General features: G+C 40.6%; 1 protein-coding gene across 5 annotated transcripts; it reads left to right on the top strand.

The window, feature by feature from the left end:
• The first annotated feature begins 1,923 nt into the window (after positions 1-1,923).
• Positions 1,924-16,061, top strand: ube2b.L (ubiquitin conjugating enzyme E2 B L homeolog). Of its 5 annotated transcripts, none has more exons than XM_018251977.2 (6): positions 1,924-1,942; positions 4,939-5,019; positions 6,355-6,380; positions 14,062-14,151; positions 14,735-14,823; positions 15,504-16,061. In XM_018251977.2, the coding sequence occupies exons 2-6, from the start codon at positions 4,994-4,996 to the stop codon at positions 15,630-15,632; spliced, it is 360 nt and encodes a 119-aa protein (XP_018107466.1). In that variant the 5' UTR covers positions 1,924-1,942; positions 4,939-4,993; the 3' UTR covers positions 15,633-16,061. The 5 variants fall into 5 exon arrangements, with proteins under 5 accessions (XP_018107466.1, XP_018107462.1, XP_018107463.1 ...); XM_018251973.2 differs by lacking the exon at positions 1,924-1,942 and adding an exon at positions 1,972-2,131; XM_018251972.1 differs by lacking the exon at positions 1,924-1,942 and adding an exon at positions 2,082-2,413.
• The last annotated feature ends 1,717 nt before the right edge of the window (positions 16,062-17,778 follow it).

The following is a 17,778-nucleotide window of genomic DNA, read 5'->3' as shown; positions in this document are numbered from 1 at the left end:
CACCCCATAGTGGAATTTTGGGAGAGTGTGGAACTCCAACTACCAACAACCCACTACACTTAGATTCTCTTTATGCTGCATTCTTATTTCTCCTAGCTTTTAGCGCTGACTCATACAGAGTGTGATATTGTATATTTCTGCAATACAAAGTCTATTTTCAAGCAATATTGTTTTATTATTATTAACATGTATTTATATAGTGCCAACATATTTCACAACACTGTAAAGTAAATGTGTTTATACAACTAAGTCACATGAATTACATACATAGAACATAGGGAGTTACATCACAAACAATACTGGTACAAAAGGTGAGGAAGGCCCTGTGCAAAAAAAGCTTACATTCTAAAGGGAAGGGAATAAGACACAAGGTGTGGAAGTGGTCAAGATCAGAATTAAGTGGGTGAGAGATGTAGTACTGTGGTATTGCATTTGGTAGTTAAGCAGAGTGAGGGTAGGCATCTCTAAATAAGTGCATTTTAAGAGATCTTTTGAAACAGAAAGATTGGAAGAAAGTTGGACAGACCGTGGGTGAGAATTTCAGGAGAGGTGCAGCCCTTGCAAAGTCTTGAATGTGAGTATGTGAGGAGGTAATGAGAGAAGAGTTGAGTAGTAGGTCAGTAGAGGAGCATAGTAAGTGGTTGGGTGACTATATAGAGAGGAGTTCAGAGATGTAGGGTGGGGTGGAGTTATGAAGTGCTTTGAATGTCAGGGTTATAATTTTAATTTTATTCTGAAAGGTAGTGGAAGCCAGTGTAGGGACTGGCAGAGTGGCATGGCAGAGGAGGAGCGGTTGCTAAGGTTTATGAGCCTTGCGGCAGTGTTCAATATGGACTGGAGAGGTGGCAGTCTCTGGTGGGGAAGGCCAATTAAAAGAGAGTTACAGTAGTCTAGACGTGATGTGATGAGAGAGTGAATAAGAATTTTGGCAGCATCTTTGGTGATAAATGATTGTATTTTGGATATGTTCCTTAGGTGGAAGTGACATGATTTAATAAGTGACTGGATATGAGGCGTGAATGACAGTGCAGAATGTAGGATAAACCCACGGCACTGGGTCTTGAGAGACGGGGTGATAGTGGAATTGTTAACTATGATGGAAACCTCTGGGATGTTACTGGTGTTAGTTGGAGGAAAGAGAACCATTTCCATTTTAGAGAGGTCTAATTTACGGTAGTGTTGCGACATCCAGGTAGAGATAGTGGACAGGCAGGAGGAGACTGGAGGAGACAAAACGCCTGCGACAGAAATAAGGTAAGAGATAGAAATGTCGGATGAAGTCGCAGAGTTGATCCGACGAAACACGACTGTCGGATACAGACGCTGTGTCCCTTTAGGGCGGTGGCTTTACTGGGCCTTGGTGTACCCAGGCTCAATGGTCACATCCAGATGGTTAGGACATCAGCAGCCAAAGAGGAAGATCCACCCCTTTCCCAGCACTATATGGAAGTGTGGTAGGAAGTGGTCATTACAACCCTCGGCCAATAACTGATAGGTATGTAAATAACTAACTATATACATAGGCTTTTGCCTAGTAACTAGGGGGCAAGGGTAGGGTTTAAAGCCATAGGAACATAGTAAAACCTATGGGTCCCTACACAATTAAAACTTGCTTTCAAGCTTGGAATTCAAAAATAAGCACCTGATTTAAAGACCCTGAGAGCAACAATGTTGCTTACGGGCTACTTGTCCTAGAAAGACCACGTGATATGATGCGACACTTATCCCGAGGAACTTTGAGTTGTCATTTACGGAATCGACCATTTGTACTGGCGATAGGGGTGATCGCTAGAAATAAATCAAGCTGCGACATGGAGAAATGGCATACTGCGCATATAAACAGAAATTCTGTATATGTAGCTATCAAGCTCCTCGGTGAATCTGAGTGCAAGTGTTTCCATACGGCAGTTTAGCAGGGAGCCTCCCACTCCGTGGGAATTTGGTACGGTCCTATGAAACGCTCTGGTACTGCTCTATACACTGAACAACGTCATTGCAGCTTGTTTGTGAAAGTGTTGATGAGGTAGTGGTGGCGGCCGGGTTTGGCCTTCCTCCCTTCCCCCCCGTGTGTTTCTAATCAGGGGGCAATGTCCACCTCGGCCAGGAGGAGGCTGATGAGGGACTTTAAGAGGTAAGTAGGGCTCCTTCCCACATCGGCTCCACTGCGGGTTCCATTCGTCTACGCCACCAAGTCACACGACATAGGGGAAAGGCAACCTTCTGCACTCCTGCTGTTGTGGGACTTCCAACTCTCCCTATCTGACCGTTTGGCATTCCGGGATGCAGTTTTGCTGCATATGAAGCGCCCAGGATTACCGGAGGCCTTCTCTGAGGCATGTTGTGGCTGCAAAGAGAAAATGTTGCGGATGCTGACGGGCGCAATACCCCACAACTTGTTGGCTTTGAGGACTAGGTCAGGCTGTTTTAGTTCCACCTTTCTGGTAAATGAAGACCGTGTGAAAGTTCTCTCTTGAACATTTTCCTCAGGTTGGAATAGTTGGACAGTAGGCCACAAAATGTACACTTCTTCCATGTTACGTTTTTTTATTTATAATAATGGGCAGTTGGTTCTAGTGCATTCTTTCCCTGCTGCCATGTGTTTTTATGTAGTGTTCTTATAAGATGATATACCCCACCCACAGCCAGAAATAAATAGTCGATAGGAAGCCATGCTGGTGTATTTTGATCTTGTGGTGGAATAACCATTATGCTTGAAAAACTTCACCTGGATTAGCGGTATCTACTGTTTGTGTCCCTGATGCTGGTCTGTCAAATGTCTCCTGCATTCACTTTCCAGGTCATATACATAAGCAAATCTTTCTAGAGTTCAGTTTTTGCTTTACTGCACGTTTTTTTGTCTTCTGCTCTAAAATCTCTCTATTCTGTATGGTGACCAGTGGATTATTTCTCAGCACTGGGAAAATTTGCACCTGGGGAGAAACCAGTGGTTAGCTTTTTTTTTTTCTGAAGCCAACTGCAGTTGGAAAAAAAGAGAGGAAAGCATTTGATTGGGTTGCCACTGGTTACTGCATGTGCAGCATTGCCCAGTGTTCGTAAATGACCCCCACTGATCAGTTATTACAGGTATGGGAATTGTTATCCAGAATTATGGGAACACCATCAACCAGACTCCATTTTAATCAAATAATTCACATTTTTAAAACTTTTTATGTAATAATAAAACAGTACCTTGTACCTGATCCAAATAAGATAGAATTAATCCTTATTGGGGGAAAACAATTCCATTGGGTTTATTCAATGGTTAAATTTTTCCCCAAGCATTATTGATAAGCAGTCCCTTATCTATATTTTATTTGCCTTATTATAATTGCTTTTGATGGCTGCATTGTTGGTCTTGTAATATGTTTACGTGTATATTTGACTACTTGATAAGATATTGTGACCATTGAACACACTGCATGATCACTTATGTTAATGATTTGGTGTGTTTTTTTTTTTTTTTTTTGCACTTTAATGTCTGCTCAATGCATTCATATATAGAGTACCACACCCAGTCATTTTTAATATCAGTGCAGACAGATAAATATTGTCTGCAGGCAGTAACCTTTGTATTGTTTGCATTACTTTTCCTTCTGCGCAGTACATTAGTCAATTGCATTGTAAAGCAAGAATGTTGAGCCAACCTAGTTGTCTCACTTATGTAAACAAACGTAGAAAAAGCCATTTATGATTGGTGTCAAACTATATGCAGAGGAGGTTCACTTCAAATAGATGGTAAGCTCTGTAGGGAAGGGCCTCTGTCCACTTTGTTCTTTAAAGGAACAGTAACATCAAAAAATAAGTTTTTAAGTAATAAAAATATAATGCAGTGTTGTTCTGCACTGGTAAATCTGCTGTTTGCTTTGGAAACACACTACTATTGTTTATATAAATAAGCTGCTGTGTAGCAATGGGGGCAGCCATCCAAAGGAGAAAAGGCTCAGGTTACACAGCAGATAAGCTCTTTGCTACACAAGCAGCTTGTTTATATGAACTATAGTTGTGTTTCTGATGTAAACAGATCCATTTTAGGTTTGTGACACATGGGCAGATTCGCATCTTCGTCTGGGCGACAATCTCCCCGAACTGCCTTCACAGTGCTGCAGTACATGATATTTTATTACTTTAAAACACTTTCATTTTTTTGGTGTTACTGTTCCTTTAACGCTTAGCACTTTATTTTAAATGTCACTGTACTTGGTATTTATTTCTATTAAGTATTTTATTAACTCCTGCTTGTTTTACATCTTGTGCAGCTCTGCTTTATCTTTGTGCCCTAATTGAATTTGTGTTTGGTCAGTAACATCCAAAGTGTTTTAAGGCCAGAAGTTATACCTGCTTTCTACTCCTTAAATCTTTTATGTGGATTTAAAATTTCTGAATTTGATTTGAGAATTTGATTCAGTAAATTCACTTAGTAGAACATGTAAATTACCATGCAGGTTTTGATTTACAACTCATTGTGTGCAATTTCATCCAATAAATTCTGTTATCAGAAATCTTAAGTCTGGGATCTTTTATCCGAAATGATTGGGACCTGGGGTTTTTCCGGATAAGGAGTCTTACTCTAATTTGGAACACCAGACCTTATGTCTACTAGAAATTATTTAAACTTTAAATAAACCCAATAGGATTGTTTTGTCACAATATGGATTCATTTATATCTTCGTTTGGATTAAGTACAAGGTACAGTACTGCTTTATTAAAAAAAAGAAAAAGGGAAAATTTAATTATTAGATTAAATTGGAGTCAATGGGAGATGAGATTTCTGGATAATTGATCCTATGCCTGTGCACCTTTATAGTAGCTCTAGCCTTAACAAAATATTGTGTTGCCAAACCTTTAACGCTAGTTTTTCTTTTGTAGTATTCCTTTAAACATCAGTGTAAAATTTGATGCAGATATATAAAATGATCTTTGTCTTCCTCCTTTCTGTAGATTACAGGAAGACCCGCCAGTTGGAGTCAGTGGTGCACCTTCAGAAAACAATATAATGGTGTGGAATGCAGTTATATTTGGGTAAGGGATTCTGTATTACTGATTGTATTGCATGTCACACAATAGTTAAGTGGATTTTGCATTATGTGCAACAGGTAATAAATCTCTGCAGCTGTTTGCTACTTGCCAAATTGTTGGTTGAGTTCTCAGTCTTCCTTAGCGACAATTTTAATGCATTTTAACATCCCCATGTCACCTCAAAACCTTAATTGCTCTTTGTAATTCAACTTTTGTGGACATTTTCCTGTTAAATTGCATGAGTACTTAGTCCTGCACAATTACTTCTGATGTTTCTCAAAAAGAAAGTGTTTTATTATATTATAATGTCTCCTAACTATGCCAATACCAAATATATTTTATAGAAATTGTTTTATAGAAATTCCCAAACTAAAACTAGTGGGGGCAGATTTATCAAAATGTGAGTTTAGATTTTAATAAATAAAAACTCACCCACGTTCTATTCATTCCTATGAGATTTTAGAAGCAGTTTTATCAATGGGGGACAGTTAGAACTCACCATTTGATAAATACACTTCCAAAAATACCATCGTAATGAATAGAACATGGGTGAGTTTTTGTTTATTAAAATCTAAACTCACATTTTGATAAGTCTGCCCCCTAGAGTACACTTATGTTGAGCAGTAGTACAGGGATGCCTTGCAGCCACCAGCAAAGACATTTTACAACAACTTTGGCTGGATTTTTAATTGTGTCATTTACCGAGCACAGCATTGGCCCAGATGCAAGTGCTGGGTATATGAGCGCTCTAAGGTGTGCATGCGTGCAGACCAGACCCACAAATACGGCATTGATCAATGCACATTCCCTAGCCCCATGTTTTATTTGTATTGTATTATGTGCAAGTGCATACAGGTTTTTAGTTACAATTTATGTTTAGAAAATTGCCATGCCATCATACCAAATCAAGGTAATCCTAGTATGGCAGTCCTATTATGCTGACGCCTCACTACTAACCGTATTACTGGCTAATCCTGCCCATCAAGATTTGTAGTGGTTAAATATGTAGTACGGTTGGGTACCGTATTCTCTAAATACACCAAATGGCTAAAGGTCTGTTGCATTTGTATTTCTCATACTTGCTTCTGAAATATTTGATGGTTTGTGAAATGTTGCTACAGTCAAAGGTCCACAAATAGACATGGACATATAAGGCCAAGTGACATTAATATATGACTGATTACTTCCCAACTGTCAAATAGGTAACCAGTCATATTGTTGAATTGTTCCTCCATTAGCTGGCATTACAGACGACTTTAATTAGGGGAATATATTTAATCATGTCACTAGTTTTTGTTACTGTAATTTGTTCAACTTTCCTCTATTTCTCTCCTTCAGTCCTGAAGGGACTCCGTTTGAAGATGGTAAGTATTTCTCTTATTCATGGTACATATATTTTAAGGAATTTAAACTGGATATCATACTTTTTATTTAGAAATATTTGCCCTTAGATGATAAATGTAGGCACTGGATCCCATCAGGTTCAACATATCCAAATGATCTCCAGTGCATATAGATACACATACCTATACAGACCTATCTAACCATATACAGAAATATGAAAAAAAATAAAAATGATTTTATTTATCTATATCTATATACAGTATGTATCCATGAAATTCAGAAACGGCACACCCATAAAAATCTTCACCTGTTTATTTCAACACAACATATTGAGTTCAAGATTTCGGCCCATTTAGTACCTTTTTCAAGGATGATATAATGCCATTTCAACAAACCTTAAATACAAGTGCTCATTTGAACAAACCAATGGGTGCTAGTATCCAAATCAATCAATTAAGTGCCCCTTTGTATCAGTGACCATCTACATCAATGTAATTAGTGGTGCTTGTGAAGCAAAGCATCACTACTGTTATCTTGCAAACTTATTAGTGGTGCTTGCGAAGCAAAGCATCACTACTGTTATCTTGCAAACTTATTTTTTTAGTGGTGCTTGCGAAGCAAAGCATCACTACTGTTATCTTGCAAACTTATTTTTATTCTTCTTCCGTATGAAAGTTTGGCGCGTAACTAGTCCCGCACCGTTTGTCCTAGACCCATGAATGAGGTGTCAAATCGTGCGGCTTAATCGGGAATGGGGTGGTATGACTTTTCTAAGGGGTGGGTGGTTAATTGCCCCTTGCGGGGGCAATTAACCACCCCGAAAAGTCCCATAGATTAACATTGAGGCCAACTTTTGACGGATTCTAGCGCAGAGAGGGAATCTTGTAGAAACGTTAAATTTACCACATTTGAAGAGGTTTGCGACCTGTGTCAGATGATACCCCACACGAGGGTATAAGTTTTACCCCCGGGGCAGGAGAGGTCCCCAAATTTGCCCCATTGACTTATAATGGGGAATTTATCGAATAATTAGTTTGTCGCAGACCCATGAATGAGGTGTCAAACCGTTCAGCTTATTCGGGAATGGGGTGTTGTGACTTTTCTGTCCTATTTTGGGGACCCAAAAAAGTGAGCGGAGCCGCAAACAACCAATCAGATTTTCCCTATTGACTTCAATGAGAAAATGTAAACAGCTGTAATTCTCACAGTAATAAAGCCAGAGCTCCCAAACTTGGCACCGTGGGTCACTGGGTGACTGCGGCCAAAATTTACAAAAAGTGGGCGGAGTCTACAACAGCCAATCAAATTTCAGCCATTCAATTAAATAGGAAAATTTTAAACTGCTGCCGCTCTTAGACGGTTAATGGCAGCCTCCTCAAAGTTGGCACAGTTGGTCACTGGGGGACTGGGATTAAAATTAAGAAAAGTGGGTGGAGCCAAAACCAACCAATCAGATTTCTTTGATTGGTTTTAATGGGAAAAATTAAGAAGGCTGCCATTCTCTCAGTATTGATGTCAGGGACCTTGAATATCACAAATGTGGTCGCTGGGGGTTTCCACTTCAAGTTTAGAAAAAGTGGGCGGAGCCACCAACAACCAATCAAATTTCATTCATTGATTTTCAATAGAAAAAAATAGAAATGCTGCCATTTTTACACATTAAATGACAGCATTCCCAAACTTTGGTATGTTAGTCACTGAGTGACTGTGGTTCACAATTAGGAAAAAAAGGGGCGGGGCAACAACAGCCAATCAGATTTCAGCCTTTGACCTTAATGAAAAATGATAAACTGCTGCTATTATCACGGTTTAAATGCTAGGTGTACCAAACTTGGCTCAATTACTCACTGGGTGACTGCGGTCAAAATTTAGGAAAAGTGGGTGGAGCCATAAACAGCCAATCCGTTTTCACCTATTGACTTCAATGTAAAATTTTTGATTACCGCCGTTCTCACAGTTTTAAAACCGGAGGCCCCAAACTTGGCACTGACCATGACTAGGTAACTGGGGTTAAAATTCAGAAAAATGGGCGGAGCTTAAGACAGCCAATCAAATTTTACCTAACGCTATTCAATGGGAATATTTAAATTCCTGTCATTCTTACACTGTTAATGTAAGAGTGCTCAAACTTGGTCCATTTGGTGACTGGGTTGCAAATTTTTAAAAGTGGGCGGAGCCAAAAATAGCCAGTTTGTTTGGATTGATTTCAATGGTAAAATTTGGTTGGCTTTAAATTTCACCGGTTTAATCCGGATTCTACCGACTTTGTGTACTCTCTAGGCACCAGGGGCGACTGGGCAAGACACCCAACATATATGGGGGGCCTGAGTTTTGCCACGGCAAGCACCACTCACATTTTCTTCAGGAAATGTACCTCTCTAGTATTATAAATACCATTCCATACATTGTTTATCATTAATATCATTTAAAGTGTATAAAAACTTGTGATATAAATATACAGACATCATAAATTGCTGTTACATGTTAAAGTAGACATATAGGATAAATGAAAAAACCCTAATTTTGTAGGCAGTTATAAGTAATATATGGTGTTGCTTTTACATGGTGCTAAAAATGTATATTGTCTTAAAAAATGCCCCCTTTATTGGCGCTCCCTATAGATGTTATCTGGCCCTGTCTGTGTTTCAAATGAGGGGTGGGCATGTCCTAAAGGTCCCTGACAGAAGCACAGCAGGAGGGTGACAGACAATCACAGCCCTGCACTCACACTACACAGACATGCTTCAGTTCCCCATCAGGTCCTGCTAGCTTCTGATTGGTTCCTTTCCTACAGTACAGTGAGCTGAGTGCCACTCAAGGTGGACTGATTACTTTCCTTACAACTTTCCTTCCCTGCCACACATTAGCTTGTATGCGAGTCCTGAGACACGGGAGTATTAGCTAAGCAGCAACATCAATCTGGAGCCGCATACTCCCGTGTCTCAGGACTCGCATACAAGCTAATGTATGGCAGGGAAGGAAAGTTGTAAGGAAAGTAATCAGTCCACCTTTATTTCCACATGCCTACTGAAAGGGGAGGGAGGGGGAGCTGCAGAGGAAGAGCAGGTTACTGTGAAACACGGAGCTTTTAAACTTAGCAAACTACCATGCTGGCTGCAAGGGGTGGGTGGGTGCTAGCTCCAGGGGGGGGGTGCTTGCTCTAGGGGGGGGGGAAGCTGGCTCTAGGGGGGGGGTGCTGGCTCAGGGGGGGGGGTGTTTGCTGGCTGCAGAAGGGGGGTGCTGGCTCCAGGGGGGATGCTGGCTGGGGGGGGGTTTGCTGGCTCCAGGGGGGATGCTGGCTGGGGGGGTTTGCTGGCTGTAGAGGGGGGTGCTGGTTGGGGGGGGGTTTGCTGTCTGCAGAGGGGGGGTGCTGGCTCCAGGGAAGATGCTGGCTCAGGGGGGGGGGTTTGCTGGCTGCAGAGGGGGGGTGCTGGCTCCAGGGGGATGCTGGCTCGGGGGGGGGTGCTGGCTCCAGGGGGGATGCTGGCTCAGGGGGGGGGGGTTGCTGGCTGCAGAGGGGGGGTGCTGGCTCAGGGGGGGGTTTGCTGGCTGCAGAGGGGGGGATGCTGGCTCAGGGGGGGGAAGCTGGCTCTAGGGGGGTGCTGGCTGCAGAGGGGGGGACGGGTTCCGGGGGGGGTTTGCTGGCTGCAGAGGGGGTGCTGGCTCCAGGGGGGGTGCTGGCTGCAGAGGGGGGGGGTGCTGGCTCAGGGGAGAGGAGTTTCTTCATAAATATAAGGCAAAGCATTAAAGAAGCTTTGAAGCCACTGAGCTACCGATGCTTAATGGTCTCTCGTCTGTCACCCACAGATCAACCTGGCTGCACCCCATATTGTGCTGTGTAACTGGGGAAATGACACACTGGGCACTTTATAACCAACAGCATAATGAACATTTGAACAAGCCCTTTATACCCATATCAGATTCCCATGGTTTAGTTTCCCTTTAATTTTCAATATGCCAGTGACACTGATGGTTCTACCTGTGTACTAGTTGTACTGTGTATTCTGAACTCCTCTGGCCTCCAGATCAGGTTTCCCCCCATAGCAAAGCTCATAAACTGCCTGATTAACCCCTAATCTCTGGGCATCATTAACCATTCACTTGCTGAAAACACTTTCCCTGGAGAGTCAGTCTGTAGTCTGTGTCCATTGTGCAATTTGACACAAAATTAAATTTTTTAAATTAGTTAATTTTTATTTCTGCCTCTTCCCTTAACCCTTTGCCTGCCAAGAACGTACGCCATATAGGCAGGCAAGGGCTTTAACTGCCAAGCACGTACCCCGTACGTGATTGCAGTTATAAGCGCTGTAGTCTGCATCTGCGAATTTAGCTGCCTCTGCAGAACTTTAGCAGCATTGACAGCCCCCTGGGCAACGAGGCTGGAGGGCTGTCATGTCGGTCTTGCGACAGGATTGAGAGGCAGACGCATCGGATCTTGCGTTTGTCTTGCTGCACCGCTTCCTCCTCTTACTTCATGCTCCTGCGACGCCCACGCACTTCCTGCTTGCCATCTCTGCAGACAGCTTCTTCAGGACTCCTCCAGCCATCAGATCGCCCAGGAACGGTAAGTGGTCTTTATTTTACACACTTACATACATTTATACACTCTTACACACACTTTTTAGCATATTTTATTTTACACTTATAAACACACTTACACACTGTAACACAATTTTTGGAAGTGTACACACATGTATACACATTTTATTTTTGTAACTTTTTCATTTTACCAATTTGTGTTTTTCCCCCCTAAAAACTGTTTATTTTGGCAGCATGATTATTGGATAATCTATTTTGGCCACTAATTACGCTGTTATTATTGTTCCTTATATGTATCTTTAGTATAGTTTTGCTGTTTGGTGCTTTGGTATACTGATGTATTTTACCTTGTTTGATCCGTCAGAATATGTACTTTCCAAAAATATATGCTTTTCTGGGGATATTTTTACAGTTTGTGGGTCTTATGGCACAGCAGCTGAGTTGGTCAGCGTGAAAATTCATATGCACGTTTTTAATTTGGGGTCTGTACATACCACATACCACATACTATGCATATTGGGCATCAAACTATTCAGTAGACCTCAGACGTCCATATTTAGGGTGATTTTTCTTTGTTCGTAAAACATTGTGTGAGATAAATGCGGCAAACTGCAACATTTTTAGGAGATATTCTGAAATGTCAGAAAAACCCTCTACGTTTAGAAAAGCTTTGCAGTTTGGTAGTTTGGTGTAGAAAGACGTCTTTGTCTTTGTTGGATTTGTGTACTTTCCAAAAATATGTGATCTTGGGGGGGGGGGCTTTGTGCTGTTAGGAGGGTCTTGTGGCACTCAATGCATAGTCACTGGTCTTTGTTCATAGAATGCGAATCGGCAGCGGAGAAAATTCATATGCACTATTTTTATTTGGGGTCCGTACATGCCAGCTGCTTTAGTATATATATGCATATTGGGCAACAAACTGTTCGGTAGACTCTTGTCATTAATATTTATGGTGTTTTCCAGTTGTATGTAAGAAATTGGGTGAAATAAATGCAGCCAATTGCAATATTTTTAGGTGATTTTCAGAAATGTCTGTTGTTGATATACAACATCAAGATATGCCCAGTAGTTGTAGTGCAATCCCAATTGAAAGGCTGCAGGTTACACACACCCATTACACACAGGTAAGTCAGTGTTAAGTAGTGCTTACTAGAACTTCAGGTAACACATACTACTCCTAATTTTATTCCATAGACCTAGATGCACACTTGGGGTATGGGTCTTCAAAGGAGCAAGCAACACTATTAGTCAGAGTAAAGGTGGTCAGTGGCGTAACTATAGAGGAAGCAGACCCAGCGGGGGGGGGGGAGAACAAGGGGGCAGGGACTCCGTAGAATATTTACCAGTCACTCTGTCTGTACATGACTGGGAGAATGTGCATACCTTGACAGGCTTACTTTCCTAAAACTGAGCCTCCAGAGTAACAGTTGGTGTGAGGATGCTATTCAGCATGTAGGAGGGTGGGACTTTGCTAGTTGCTAAGTGACATCATAGCTAGTGAGAAGCCACTCCCATTCAGCGGTAGCTTGAACTGTCTCTCAGAGAAAGCACCCTCATTGCATGTAGTAAAATGTCATTTTACAAAAAAAGTAAGCATTTCTGCTAAAGAAATATATTTGAAGATATTATTATTTTCACCTCAACTATCCATTAGGAGATTTTGATTTTCGCAATAGATCCCCTTTAATGCAGAAAAGTACATACACGGAAGGCAAGCATTATAATAAATAAGTATATTGTGCTTAGCCCTCCTTCAGCAGCCTTAGGTTTAGAGTGAAAGAATGGAGGCAGGCTGACCACTTGAGGTAGGAAGTGCTGGAGAATATGAGTAGACAGTGGAAACTAACAAAATTGACTCAAAAATGTACACGTTAAAGCACTGCTTAAAGTGATACTGACACTAAAAATGAACTTTAGCATATGAATGTACATTAAATGTTACCTATAGGTCATGGTGATCATTTTTTGCTGAGAGGTTTGTTTTTGTATATAGTTGTTAGTTGAAGTTCCTAAGCCTGACTCTCTGACACTCTGACTTTGCCAACCAGACTGTCCCATCTCAGCCTGTTAGTTACTGTTTTTAATGCTAACGAACACTTGCTGCACAAATATGGCAGCCCCCTCATACAGGAACATGGGGGATCAGACAGGTAATGTAAAAGCATCATGCAAATACTTTATGGCAAAGTTAGAAGTAGCTTGCAAAGTCAATATTATAATAGATGTAAAAAAAAGTTTAATTTCAGGTGTCAGTATCTCTTTAAGCCTTCCCCCTCTTCCTTTGATAAGGCTCTCCGCAAATGGCAAACTTTCCTGCCAGCGATAACTAATGAACTCTGGGAAGACACAAAGGACTCCCTAAAGGGTAAACTCATCCAATTAAAATTTTTGCATCAAATTTACATTACCCCTAGCAAACTGGAAAAAATGGGAAGAAACACAGAGGCCATTTGCCGTAAATGTGGGGAAGGAGAGGCAGCTTTCTACCACATGACTTGGGACTGTCCACACCTTATCAAATACTGGAGAGTGGTTGTGAAACACATGACAGACTAACTAGCCTACCTGGGGCCCTGCCTACTTGGCCTAGTGGACGATATAATACCTCTAAATAAAACCAGTTCACTAATCAGAGTGCTGTTATTCTATGCCTAAAAGCTACTGATGATCAGATGAATGGCACCCCAACCCCCTACAGTACCAGCGTGGATAACTTTAATCAATAAAACCTTTCCACTGATCAAACAAACATACGAAGGGCAAGGATGCCCAGAAAAGTTTGAAAGGGTCTGGACCCCCTGGTTTAGAAGCTTACCCTTGAAATACAACTTGGCTAACTAACTGGGCGAGAGATGACATCTTAGTAGTGACAAACATAGGACCTTAATATACATACTCTTTCTAACACTACCTACCAAACTATGTCTGATAAATTAATATATATATGTAAACTTAATTGTGCATGTATTACTGTAGAACTGATCACTATATGATGTGCTGGTTTATTCTTCTTTCTTTCTCTTTCTTGCTATTAACTGTTGTTATAATAAAAGCATAAATGAAAACTTTAAAAAAAAATGTACACCGTAGAGCCTGATTTATTTTGGGACAGTGGAAAGACACATTTGTTTTGTGGTAACACTTTCTATTCTTTTGGGGCAGGTACATTTAAACTTGTCATAGAATTTTCAGAAGAGTATCCGAATAAACCTCCAACTGTTAGATTTGTATCTAAAATGTTTCACCCAAATGGTAAGTATTTGAGCCTTTTAGCTCCATAGTGTGGATAGGATGGGCATTACAAATATATTCCTTACATAAAAATATCATCTGAATAATTGTATGTTAACAGTTTCTGCTTTATACCATTGGAACATTGTAAAATCCACTACCTAGCTGATTTTGCAAATAGCCGGAATACATAATTCAAAAACAGTGTGTTGTGTACATTAAAGGACAAGTTACCCTATATTTGTCAGTTTACTTACCACTGACCTAATATTCTAAAAAATCTGCCTGCTTTAGCCATGCTTTGGTACGCAAATGTTCTGATAGCATAGAATTATACTCTTGAAAAAGGGCACTAAGGGGCCTGAAATATGGTGTGTGGTTGCCAGCAGTTAAATTCTTCAAAGCAGTAAATCTGCATGTTAAAATAGCCCTCCCCTGTATTGCACTAATAGGCAAGCCGCAAGCCTTTGAGGATCGATGCGTTGAGTCTGTGTGCTACAAGGCTGAGCGGTTTAATATCTAGTGTTGCATTGGTTGAAGCAGGTCTGTTTTACTGTACTGCATCATCACATTTGTTCAGAACGATTTTTCCTCTTGCTTACAGTTTATGCTGATGGCAGCATATGTTTAGATATCCTTCAAAATCGCTGGAGTCCAACATATGATGTATCATCAATATTAACTTCAATTCAGGTAGGTACCAAGATTGTGTTCTTTATATTGTAAGTGGGACCCTAAGCTCAGTAAGTGGCAGTAGCACAAGAGCATTTGCAGTGAATCAGCAGAAAAGATGATGGGGAGCTACTGGGGCATTTTTGGAGACCCAGATCTTTACTGCTAAAGGGCTGTGGTTGCCTTGGGCTGGTACAGAAGCACAAAACATAACATATGGTAGATTTTTCATTGTGAACTAAACTCGGGGATTTATAGGAAAGGCAGGTAAAGTTGCTGTACCTTGTTAGCCAGTAAAAATGTTACAGGGCAACCCTTTTGAAATAAAAAAAAATAATAATAATAAGTGGTATAAAGGTGATACCTTTATTGGCTAACTAATATAATCATAGCAAGCTTTCAGAACATTTTAGTTCCTTTTTCAAGCGGATTAACTTTTAGGGTACCTAGGAAAGGCATAAATACAAAGGGAAATAATAAAAAGTAGCAATAGAATTGTATCTTTACAGAGCAATAGCTTTTTTTTTTTTGACTGCCAGCTTGTAACCTCTTCCCCCCCCCCAAGAGGCAGATAAATAATTAAAAATGAAAACCAATGGCTAAATTAGCAGTTACTTAGTTATATGTAGACATAAAAGGTGCTAATGATGTGCTAAACATTTTAATGCAACTTCAATGTAAAATTATTTTTTCTCTTGCAGTCTCTTCTGGATGAACCAAACCCAAATAGTCCTGCCAACAGCCAAGCTGCACAACTTTATCAAGAAAACAAACGAGAGTATGAGAAAAGGGTATCTGCAATCGTTGAGCAAAGTTGGAATGATTCATAACAGATCACCGCGTTTCGCCACTTTCATTCTTTTTGTGTCTGATTTTAAATCCATAAAAGACAAATAAGGAGGCATCTATAGATCATCACACTAGTTTTAAGGATTTACATAGAGACAAAATCTCATTTCCCCGCACCTTGTTTGGAAAATTTCAAGGCTTTCTCTACTAATGTACTTTTTATTGCATGGTATGCATGATATCAAATAAGTTATTGCTATATATGTAATATAACCTATTTGTATTTTCCCCTCAATGAATAATGTTGCTGTGAAGATTTAATGGAAAAAATATACACATTTTGTAATTCTGTAACTTTTTCTCCACATCCCCCAGAAAATGGAATGTTTTTTTGTGCAGCAGCACTGCAGTTTTTTTTTTTAAAAAAAATACTATTTTAAAGTAAACTATTCAATGAATAGCTCACAAGATTTAAGTATTAGCGGATTTGTTCCATATTATGATTCTATACACTAACAAGTGGTTCTGCACTACTGGACATGTACCACAATGGGTTTTTAGAATCTTCCAACCCAGCGAGCCATTGTTCCTTATACTCTTGCACCCACTATCTCTGATGTCTCTGGAAGGGGGTGGGTCAGGCATGAGTAAATAAACGAGCAAGGACAGGTGGACAGAAGAGGATTAGGTGTGCACTGATATCATAGACAGGGTGTCTGTGCACAGAATCCAGGATTCAGTTCGGGATTCTGCCTTTTTCAGCAGGAAAAAAAAAGTAATAGGAGTGACTGACATTGTCGCTGCGTGCATCCGACACGGATGAAGACGCAACATGCAACGTTTGCATCCGACAGTTGTGTTGGATGCACGCAGCGACAACGTCAGATATTCCTATTACCTTGGCACCTCCGACGTGACCAAACTGAGTGGGCAGCTTACATTAAGATAAGGTTTGATTTTATTGTCCATCGAGCACTGCATTGGCATGTTGTTCTCATCCTATGGGTTTATTGGCCCCTCCCTATGATGCAAACTATCTGTGGAAACTATCTGGATGCAAACGCACACCCTGGTCTTCCTGAAGAAAGAACTCCCTGGTGCCCAGTGATGGAGGTATCGGCCACCTCACTTCAATAGTACTGCAAAGAAAGGCACGCAGGTAATGCTAGCAGGGTCAAACCCTTGCTTTAAGTTTATTGCAGCTTGCGACGTTCTGGGGATAACCACTTTATCAAGCAATCATTGACCCCTGCACACTGCATAATTTGCACCTTCAGTAATACTGATGTATTGTGCTTCCAATTATGGGCCTACTTTAAAGGGGTGTAGATGGGGATTCTGAGACAATTTGCAATTGTTTTTCATTATGTGTTGTTTTTGAGTAATTTCGTATTTTCTAGAGTAGCTCTCCAGTTTGCAATTTTGGCAATCTGGTTGCCAGGGTTCAAATTACCCTAGCAACCATGCATTGATTTGGATAAGAAACTTGAATAGGAGAGGGTCTGAATAGATTAGGGATGCACCGAATCCAGGATTCTGCCTTTTTCAGCAGGATTTGGCCAAATCCTTTTGCCAGGCCGAACCGAGTCCTAATTTGCATATGCAAATAAGGGGCGGGGAGGGAAATCAAGTGACTTTGTCACAAAACAAGGAAGTAAAAAATGTTTTCCCCTTCCCATGTCTAATACGTATATGTAAATTAAGATTCGGTTTGGTATTCAGCCAAATCCAAAATAGTGGATTTGGTGCATCCCTAGAATAGATAGATGAGTAATAAAAAGTAGCAATAACAATATATTTGTAGCCTTGCATAGCATTTGTTTTTTAGATGGGGTCAGTGACCCCCATTTGAAAGCTGGAAAGGGTCAGAAGAAGACGGCAAATAATTATTAACATTTATTTATATAGCGCCAGCATTTTTAGCAGTGCTGTAATGTGTTTATACAACTAGATCACATTAATTACATACTGAGGCAAGCTGGCGGCTTGAACAAGTAACTTTGGGGGGAATTTAGCAAATGGTAGAGCAGGTAGAATAGGAAAAGGAGCAGTTAGACAGGGAAACACAGGCTCTTCAAAGACACATTGGTTTATTTTCCCACACTAAGTGATTCACAAACAGGGGTAACAATTTCAGTATTTATAACAAACTATAAAATAAATCCTTCCCCACTGGGCGCTACCTTC

The sequence above is a fragment of the Xenopus laevis genome, chromosome 3L, assembly GCF_017654675.1.
Source record: "Xenopus laevis strain J_2021 chromosome 3L, Xenopus_laevis_v10.1, whole genome shotgun sequence".
Lineage (NCBI taxonomy): Eukaryota > Metazoa > Chordata > Amphibia > Anura > Pipidae > Xenopus > Xenopus laevis.
Note: the sequence above shows the minus strand (reverse complement) of the source record. Positions and strands in the feature narration are given on the sequence as shown.